Raw genomic sequence first — 10,309 nt, forward strand, 5'->3', positions numbered from 1 at the left:
CAGAGCCTGGCCTCCATTTGTATACACTAATTTAGGCGATGCAAAATATGTATCCCGTCTCTTCCTTGGGAAGCCCTGAGTGATGGTAATCGTAGCATCAAGAAATGATGGTCGAAGGTGGCTGGCTGTGTGAGAGGTAATGGAGAGGGACCTAGAATGACAACGGTGGTGGCCTATAATCTGTAGTTTATTTAATAACATTTTTTAGATTAGTTAGAGATGCTCAATTTGGCTTTAATCTGCAAGTCGTGATAATTTGTTTGCACCAATAAATGTCGTGCAATCTTGTTTCAAAATGAAAATATGTTACCTCTCAGTTCGAGTCAAATGTGTTTTCTTTCAGTTTTCTCAGTTTAGTTAGTTGTTAGACTTTTATATTATTAGCTTCTTGATCGATTTTACAATAGCACATATACTCATGAACCCAACCACTTTAGCCAACGTGGGTACATAGACTAGGAGTTCTGTAAATATTCATATCACTTGACGGAATCCTGGGCATAACAAATTGAGTGCCTAACCTATTTGGGTAATTTGGCTTAGTCATTGGAGCTGATACTAGAAGCAACATAGTAGAGGGGGCTTAGTTTTCATCAGAAGATTCATTTTTAACTTTACCCATTCGGTCATGCTTGATAGTGATATTGCACGAAAGATCACATGCATGAAATAGTTGCTTTGTATATGCATGAATCACATATGTTGCTTCACTTTTTAGCAATCTACGTTTGTGTTTTCTATTGTTTCCTTGTCATACATACATCGGAAATCAACTGTCACTATGGATGTTTGTTTTTTACATTTCCAGTGACATCGAAATGTGATCTTCAGGTACTGAATGTTCTATCGAAAAAGGGGATAGAGAAATATGTTTGTAAATGGGGGTACTATTACCCACATTTTTCTTTAGATGTAAGATGAATCGTTGGTCTTCTGGCAAAGTTGTTAAATTTTTTTTTTAGAAAATAGACGTCAGGGACGTCCGGCTTTAAATTAATAAAGCCCACAACATAGACAGCGTATCACAACCACATTAACCAACACACGGCACCAGGCAAAAGACGAGCAGGTCTTGGAAACAGCAACCGGAGAAGGAATAAAGTACGTTACAAGGCGCGGCCGGCCTATCGAAACGAGCACGCAGGCTCGGCTGAAACTACAACCAAAAGGGGCTGCCCATCCCTATGCGACAGCAAACGGCGCGGACGACGGAGCGCGGGACTCGGCGTAGACTAAGCGAAGACGGCAAAGAGCTTGGCGATGAAGATCAGAGTCCTGTTGTCTTCCCAGCGGTGCCCATTGCTGCAAGAACACGATGTATTTGAAGATAGCGTCAGCGGAATGCGAGGGAAACACGCCCTCAATAGTAAACTTGTTACGAATATGCCAGATAGCCCATAACATGGCCGCCGCACACATCCACATGACCCGATGAGCCGGGCCATGAACCAATGACAAAGAAGACACTAGCGCGGCTCGGGAGCGGGGATCCCAATCCACCCCCGCGGCCTCACGGACCGCGCTCCAAGCAAAGCGCGCCAAAGAGCACCGGAAGAAAGCGTGGTCAACATCTTCCGGAACCCCACACAAAGCACAAGGGCCGGAGGCGGGGCCGTTGCACTTAGCAAGGTTGGTAGAGGTAGGAAGGCGATCTTGGCAGAGTTGCCAGAGGAAGACCTTGATCTTGAGAGGGATTTTAGCCTTCCAAAGCCCCATGGCAGCCGAAGGGACCTGGCCGCGGGTAAGTTCTCTATATAAGGATCTGACAGAGAATTTGCCAGAGCCCGAAAGTCTCCAAGAGACCGTGTCCGCGGAGTCCGATAGGCGTACATCCGCGATCAAATCCCGAAGGCGGTCCCACTCCGCCATTTCCGTCCCCGATAATTCTCTTCTGAAGTTGATGTAGGGTGGGGAGGAGCTAAGAGCCGAAGCAACCAATTGGTTGGGCTCGACTGCTATGGAGTAGAGTTGGCGAAACTCCGACCATAGGGGTTGTTGGACAATCCAAAGGTCGAGCCAAAACCGCGTGGAGCGCCCGTTGTTAACCCCAAACTTCGCGCCCCTGGCGAAGAAGGGTTTGAGGGCTTGAATGGAGTTCCAGAAGGGGGACCCACGAGAGGCCGCCTCGAAGAAATTCCCATTCGGGAAGTATTTTGCACGGAGGAGGTTGATCCAGAGGCCAGTCTCACCCTGAGACATCTTCCAGATCCATTTGCACATGAGTGCAATGTTCATCAGCTTGGAGTTGATAATCCCAAGGCCCCCCTGGGCTTTAGGTCTACAAACGGCCTGCCATTTGACCATATGGTATTTCCGTTTAGGTCCCGCTCCTTCCCAAAAGAAACGGGACCGCGGGGTATCCAACTTAGTGTGTACCCCATCCGCCAGCAAGAACAAACCCATGGCGAACATAGGTAAGGATGAGAGGCTGGAGTTGGTTAAGATTAGTCTAGCCCCTGAAGACATAAATCTACCTCTCCACGGACACACCCTGTCCGCTACCTTGGAGGTGAGAGGTTCCCAATCGGCAATCGAACATTTCTTCACCGCGATCGGGAGGCCGAGGTAAGTGAACGGAAACTGGCCAAGCTTGCAGTTAAGCAAGTTGGCTACCCTCTGACTTTCGGCCGCGTCCATCCCTATGGACACCACTTCACACTTGTGGAAGTTGATTTTAAGCCCCGACATGAGTTCAAAACACAACAGAATGGCCTTGACCGTTGCGATACTGTGTGTGTCAGGCTCGAAAAGGAGGAGTGTGTCATCCGCGTATTGCAGGTGTGACACACCCCCCGGGATCAGGTTGTCCACCACTCCCCTGATGTGACCAGCCAGACGAGCTCTGTCTAGCATGGCGCCCAAGGCGTCCGCCACAAAGTTAAACAGCAACGGCGAGGCTGGGTCCCCCTGACGCAGCCCACGCTTGTTGCGGAAAAAGTTCCCTACTTCTCTGTTCAGTCATTAAAAATTCAATGCTTCATAACCAATAGATAATATCATGTTGCTTATTTTGATTCCATCAGGATTTGATCCTTATATGTTTCTTTCATTATGAATCGCTCAGAGACACCAGATTTGTCTTGGCTCCGGAGGTGGGGGGGCATCACGGGCGGCACACATCTCCTCCCCCTTTGATGGCGGTGGCGGATTGGCATGAACACCCAGGGAGGACGGATCTGGACGGCGAGTGGGCGGTTGGCGGGGCACTCCTCCTTGGCGGTCTATGGGAAAGTACAGTGTGAAGGGGAGAGGCTCAATGGCAAAGATGAGGTGGGCGTCATCTGATTTTAGAGGACACGACTCCAACAATAAATGTCCCACTGCGGTGGGAGGTCAAGCGGGCAGGGAAGGTTTGGCAAAAAAATGGTAGGGTGTGTCGTGGGGGTGGGGTTTTGTGTTGGGACCACGTGTTGGAGATAACATGGCGGATAGTCCAGACAACCATAATTTGGAGGCCCATGCCCCCGGCGTCGCTCCCGTGCGGGCGGCACGGACGGATCGTGAATCCTAGTGCCGCCACCACCAAAAACATCACTACTCCTCTCCGCTATTGCCACAGGAAGTTGCAGGGCGAAGCCGCTGCGGCCGAAGGCGGCGTCGGGGACCTTACTCGCGTCGTGGGGGTGTCTTTGGGCACAGCAGAGTCTTCCTTGGCGACGGCGGCGACGGCGATGTTTTGGGCGGTTGCTCAGTTCCGGCAGGTCAGGATGGTGGCTTGCCTCCTCAACTGCGCATCGTACCCCTGCCGGTCGAGTGCGGGGCGGGCTGGCGCGGCATGATAGCGGGCCGGTGCGACGTGATGGCGGGGCCGCACCGCTGCCATTTCCGTCAGATAGGGCGCCAGGAGCCACGGGTTGTGGACAGCGCGGGCTGATGTCCTCTGCCGTGATGTCGATGGCGTTGGCTTGGTGGAGGCAGTGGTGTGGTGGCGGCCTTGTGTTGTTATCGCATCACAACAATGTTCTGCTTGATCGGTCCTCCTCTATCTGGCCGTTGACGTGTTCCGGAACTATTGCCGGAGACCTTGCCCAAGGATATCTCGATCAGATAGTATCCGGTCGCTTGCGTCCATATAAGCCTATGTGGCTCCAGGAGGGCGTGGCGCGAAGCTCTGCTATTTGTTTACACCATGTGACATGTCGGCATCTCGGTTTCCATGGCACAGACAACGGTGGAGAAAATCTTGATGGCTTAGATAGAAGGATCAGTAGGGTGGAGGGGGCCTTGAAGGCGATGGAGTCAGCCATGTGTTTGATAACTTTCAGTAGTGGTAGTGTCTAGTGGGGCGACAACATTGGAGGATTTCATTTTTGATGGTGCTTCTCGGGTGTCGAGTCGTGACTTTCAGGGTGAAAACCTAAGGTTTGATCTTCATTGGTTGTGCCTGGCAATTGCCTTGTTGAAGGTATTGTTTTGATATCCCGGTCTTTCTTCGGGGTGAAAACCTATAATCTTGGATCGGGCGACGACGGCGCTTGTGCACTGTTTCCTTCTTGAAGGCGTCGCTTTTGGAGACCTTTTATGTTTTCTGGGTGTTGTCTTTGGTGGTGGTTCGTGTGCTGATGCTGAGAGGAGTTGATCACTGTGGCGACGTTTTTTTCATTTCTTTTTTTCTTTTCAGGCTGTGTGCATTCTAAATGTCTTTGTGACTTCTTGTTGGTGCAGAAGCTAGGTGTATAATTAATATCTTCACGTTATTAATATATTCCTTTTTTTCATTCATATGTGGGATGAATTTGGGTGAGGCGGACTGTATACACGGTCGAATTTTAGGGAGCCTGTTGGTACCCGTTTGATGTTCGAAGCCTCCCAACATATGAAGGAGAAATAAACTTCCAGATTGAAAATGATATTCCTCCGTTCAAAAATATTTGTTATCAAATGAATAAAAAAAGATGTATTTAGACGTATTTTAGTTTTAGATATACCTTTTGTATTCATTTTCATGACAAATGTTTCATCTATTTGATTCATCTGTATGCGTGCATTATAGCCCGAGCAATGCGCTGGTTTGCTCAGTTTTAAGTGCTTCCTAAATTCGTCACGTTAAACCGGGCTGAAAAAAGACAACGGTCCAACCTTTTTTTTTAGCATTCATCGGATGACTCCACCGCACCGCGCCGCACCCCGACCCGACGCAGCGCGGCGCAACCCGATGCGACGCAGCGCGCCACAGCGCGACGCGACGCAGGCGCGCGCGATAGTTCTGGGTCCCACGGATATAATCACCGATCCCCCGGCGCAGTCCAGTCTCATCCCCTTGGCGCATCAGCCAGCCAGCAACGGCGCGAGAGCGATGCGGCCCCCCACCCGCAGCGAGTTCGGCTTCTCCGTCGCCGGCAAGCGCAAGCGCTCGCCGGAGTTCCCCTGCGCGTCGCGCTTCCGGCAGCGGCGGCTCATCTCCTTCCTCGGGCACCACAACTTCAACCGCACCGTGGATGTGTAAGCACGCAGTCGTGTCTCCCCCTCCCCCCACTTCAAACCTGCCTCTGCGAATGCATCTCTTGATTCGGGCAAACGCACGCGCGCAGGTTGGTGACCCAGACGGACGTGTTCCTGTGCCTGAAGCACATGGCCTAGCTGGTGGACGCGGGCTCCTGGGACAAGGCCATCGACTACCTCTCCCGCTTCCTGCCCTCCGACCGCCCGCTCGGCGTCCACGGCCGCGCCCTCTTCCACTACCTCCGCGTGCACAAGGCCATCGACGACGTGCTCGCTGGAGCCCCGGAGGCCCGCTCCGTCACCACCGCCCTCGACCAGTGCATCATCCGCCACCCCACCAAGAGCCACGCCCTCACCAGGCTCCGCGCCATCTTCTCCTCCCTCCTCTGCTCCAAGAGATACAGGTAAAACCCAACACTGCTATCGCTGCAAGCCTGCAATCTATTCGACAGATAAAATGAGCATTGGTCCGTCAAAATTCAAATGGGATCTTGATCTCGTTGCGTTGCGTTGCCTAGGGCTGTCCTGGACACAGGGCGCGTGAGGCACGAGGCTAAACTGACTATCGTCGACTTGGTTTGTAAGACTCCAGAGTTGAAAGACCATATGCGACCCGCCCGCGGCTCAATGGAACCCCAGAACGTGCTTCCCATTGGCTTCGGCTACGCTTGGTAATCCATTACCGATTTGATGCAATCATGTGGCTCTGTTTGATCGCCTCTCATATATATGCTGCAATTAATCTTCGCTAGTTTCCGTCCGAGGCGCCACGTGAAGAAACGAGGCGGCCGGATCCCGGCGTCTGTGCTTGGCAGGCTTTATCTTGAGAAGAAGAAGAAGATGTATGTACACACAGCACAGGCTATCTTGTCACGAAACTGACATGCTCTTCAATTCTCTTTTGTTGCTGGCTCTTGATGGTACTCTGACAGACTAATGGGATACGTTGCTGCATGTTCCTTTCTTTGTGCAGGCTGCCTTCTTTGACTTCAGACCATCACTCCCAGGGGTTAACTCGTGGTACGATACCCAAAAAGTTTTATGGAATCATGGTTCAGCCGAACCTACGCTCGACACCATTGATTTCTAGACACTATTCATGAGAATTCATGCATGGATGATTAAAAAAATGTAGTTGGCATGCATGTCACAGATCCACATGTAGTAGGATGTTAAATCATACGGCATAGACCATAGATTCGGCTGAACCATGGTCCTGAATCACGTCTCTCGTACGATACCGTCATACAAATTATGTTATATGGTTGTTTAGTAATTATGTCCCGAAAGTTGTGTACATGTGAACTCCTTGGTAATTAGTTTGTTGTTTTTCTCTTCCTGAATGGCAGTCATTAATTAAGGCCAAGGAATGGCTTGTGGATCTTGTTGGTACGTAAAACTACTCATTTATGAGTCTGTAACTCCAGAACACAACAACTGATGAACTTATGTGATCTAATTCAGAGATAAGTTTGGAAACCGGCAAGATGAGTGAAGCGGAACTGACTCAATCTGCCTCTAACAAAGGTTACTTCACACCTTCTCCGTCCACCAAACATTTAGCTAAGTTATAGTCTCACTTGAAGAAAGCCTTCAGTTTTGTCCACCAAAACACTTCAGTTTATTGTCATTGTCTCCACTTTCTATTTGGAGTATTTTCTGGCAGTAATAACTTTTTGAATCCTTGTTGCATTGCTGGTCACATCTGCACAACCATCCCTCTGTAGCTTACATATCCACACAATTAGAATGTGATAACTCATGCAACGACAATGCTTGCTTGCATCTCTCATTAACTTTGTTACTACAGTGCCCCGAGTGCTCTCTGCTGCAAACTTCCAATAGGTTATTTGCTCTTACCACATTGATTTCATGGCCTGCTATGGACCTGTAATACATCCTGATGCTACATTCTCCGGCAGCATAACTGGTTTGGCTGCCTAGATGCTACCGTTTCTAACTGCTGAACTCATGGCAGGTGGTCCGGTTACTCCAGTCTCACGGACTAATCTTGCTACCTTCAAAGTGGTTACTAATCGTAGTAAGTTTACTGAACATCCAAACCAGTACCATTGGTCCATGCAATTAATTCATGAAATTGTTCCCTGTTAAAGGCCACAAAATGTACAAGTCAAGTGGCTATATGCGCTTGACATTTAATCTGTGTGCCCTGTAATTTCTTTATATGCCCTTATGATGTTTACTTTATTGTCCATGTAATACTGTAAATGTGCATTTGTTCATTTGTTGTCAATAATCTTATCTTTTTTCCAATGGCAGCATTATTCCGCAAGGCAAAAGAATGGATGGTATATTTTACAGGTTAAACTAGACTCTGCTCTGCATGTTTTCATTTGCTTGTATACCTGTTCATTTATGCATGAACAATTGTGCTCAACTTACCGTTGATCTCTAGCTTGGTTATGCGTTAGCAACTGATGGAACTTATGTGATCGTCAGAGGAATGTTTGAAAGCTTGGCCAGACGCGAGTCAAGATGATCTACCTCAACTTTTCTGCAAGGATGGTAACTCTTTCACCCACCAGACATGTATTTCTTTAAGGACGTCGATAACTGCCACACGTGTGGCAGGAAGAGAGACGCACCACACGTTCCTAATGCAAATAGATTGTCACGTCATCGCATGCATGCATGCGAGAATCTTTTTGAATTTTCAGTTTTTAAAATGTTTTATCTCTTAAACGAAAAATCCGATTGAAGATCCGTTTTCACCATTAAATCCCTCGCGACGAGATCTTCGAAACTAGATCTCATATCAATATATTTCGACGAAATTTTTTTTTGGGGTTAAAAGTTGCCATGTCTATTGCACATGAATTGCCATGGTGTTTACACTGAAGTTGCCATGATATGTTTCAGTTATTTTCTTTTACATTTAAAAGTAATTTTTGACATATTATAAATGAGGAATTAAGAAACTAGACTTGCCATGCACCATAAACTAAAATTGCCATGATACAATACATGCACTTAAAATTGTCATGGTTCAATAAAAAATATATTTTCATGGTCAAAGTACTGGAATTGCCATCATCAAAAAACTAAAATTGCCATGATCTACAAACTAAAATTGCCACATGGCAACTTTAGTTTAAACACTATGGCAACTATAGTGTAAACATCATGACAACTTCTGGGCAAAAAAAAAAATTCATCGAAACATATCAACATGGGGTCTAGTTTTGAAGATCTCGTCGTGACGGATTTAATGGTGAAAACGATTTTTTAATTCGCTTTTTTATTTAGGAGATAAAACATTTTTAAGCCGAAAACCAAAAAGATTTCTGTTGATGTCATCTATTCATACGTGGCAAAATGAGTGGTGATGGAGGCGTGTGGGCGATCAAACACCCACACGTGTGGGAGTTAGTTTTTCCGTTCTTTAATGACCCCTTGTTTAGTCAATTGTCATTATCTCCCTTTTTTCCCATATAAATACTGGCGTCCCTTTTGGGACACTCCATTTGCCTCACTTATCACATTTCATTTTCACAACACTATAAGGTAATTATCTTCAAAATAGAATTAGCTAATATTACTGGCCTTAATTTGGTACCACGTATGTTTTTTCTACAGTCAGTTTATTGCTCTTATCACACCGACTTTGTTGATTTTACTTTTGAAGTGCTGCACTAGATTAATACTTAGGGCACTCTTGTGCAAATTGTTCTTACTGCACCAACTTGCTTTTGAAGTGATACACAGCCATTGTTTAAATTCATCAGCATCATTATGGTTGGATCCTATGCACATTGTTCTTACTGCACCAACTTGCTTTTGAAGTGCTCTACTTTGCTTAGCATGTCGCAGTGCTGTGACCTGTGCATAAGCAGTGATAACCTTTATTATCTCTTCCACTTTTATTATTCGATTCATGTGCACATCGTTTGAGCTATTTGCAAAAGTTATCTATTATCTATAGAAGATCTATGGTGGACATATGTTTCCTTGGTTTTCCATTTCGTCATTCTTTTGTTTGCCATTTCGCATTTTGTATCTGATGTATACTGATAATTCAGTCTTGTCAGGATTGATGTTGTTCTTTGCACTTCTTCCCGCTGCCATTAATAACCACCAAACTTCTTTGCAGGTGATCCTGATGGCACAGTCTCCCGTACAGTGCCTGGTAGCTTGACTAGTCTTGCTGAAAATTCAGCGATTGCATCAGTCAAAAAGCCAGGTAACTTAGTTGCATATTCTGAAATCTCCATACCAGGCTAACCCCATCTGCAAAATTTGTCTAGATTGGTCGTTAAAAAACACCAAATATTGGCTGACAAGTTATTTATATCACGATTAACGGATTTTGATTTCCCATTCTTTGATTTCATTAATACAGATTATAACTGGTCATGCTGGTAGTTTTCGTTTGATGTGCTTTCATGAGTCTTGCATTGGTTTGACTCTTCTCTTTTCCTTGAGTCCATGGTAATTTCAGAATAGCCTGCAGCAGGGACATGCATAAGCTTGTGTACTGTATTGCTTGGGAAAAAAGTACTATGTGTACTGGAAACATGCGTGCACCTTCTTGGTCATGTCCACATGTTCCTTTTTATACTGCACATTGGTCCTCCTAATTTCTTGATATATTCAGACATCAATGGAAAGAATTCAAATGCAGACTCCTGTTCTTTAATTGACAAGCGGAAAAATAGTCCTTCACCCTTGGTCCTTGAATCTATGGTGTTAGATAACAGTTTACATAAATTTTTGTAAAGGAATGTTATGCCCTGATGAACTGAAACTAGTGTCCGGCTTACTATTCTTGGGCAGGCACAAATAATCTTTTGAGCCAATAGAGCTGTTATACCTGTATCAAACATGATGACTTGGTTTAGCTCCCTCA

At 46.4% G+C, this 10,309-nt stretch overlaps 1 protein-coding gene across 1 annotated transcript; it reads left to right on the forward strand.

Annotated features, from left to right (window-relative positions):
- The first annotated feature begins 5,303 nt into the window (after positions 1–5,303).
- LOC119351934 lies at positions 5,304–10,053 on the forward strand. The gene is made up of 9 exons (XM_037618704.1): positions 5,304–5,442; positions 5,532–5,846; positions 5,961–6,113; positions 6,195–6,284; positions 6,416–6,462; positions 7,421–7,483; positions 7,723–7,764; positions 7,903–7,968; positions 9,554–10,053. Exons 3-9 carry the CDS (start codon positions 6,049–6,051, stop codon positions 9,682–9,684), a joined length of 504 nt encoding a protein of 167 aa, XP_037474601.1. The 5' UTR covers positions 5,304–5,442; positions 5,532–5,846; positions 5,961–6,048; the 3' UTR covers positions 9,685–10,053.
- The last annotated feature ends 256 nt before the right edge of the window (positions 10,054–10,309 follow it).

This window comes from Triticum dicoccoides, chromosome 2A (assembly GCF_002162155.2).
Source record: "Triticum dicoccoides isolate Atlit2015 ecotype Zavitan chromosome 2A, WEW_v2.0, whole genome shotgun sequence".
In the NCBI taxonomy this organism is placed as follows: Eukaryota; Viridiplantae; Streptophyta; class Magnoliopsida; order Poales; family Poaceae; genus Triticum; species Triticum dicoccoides.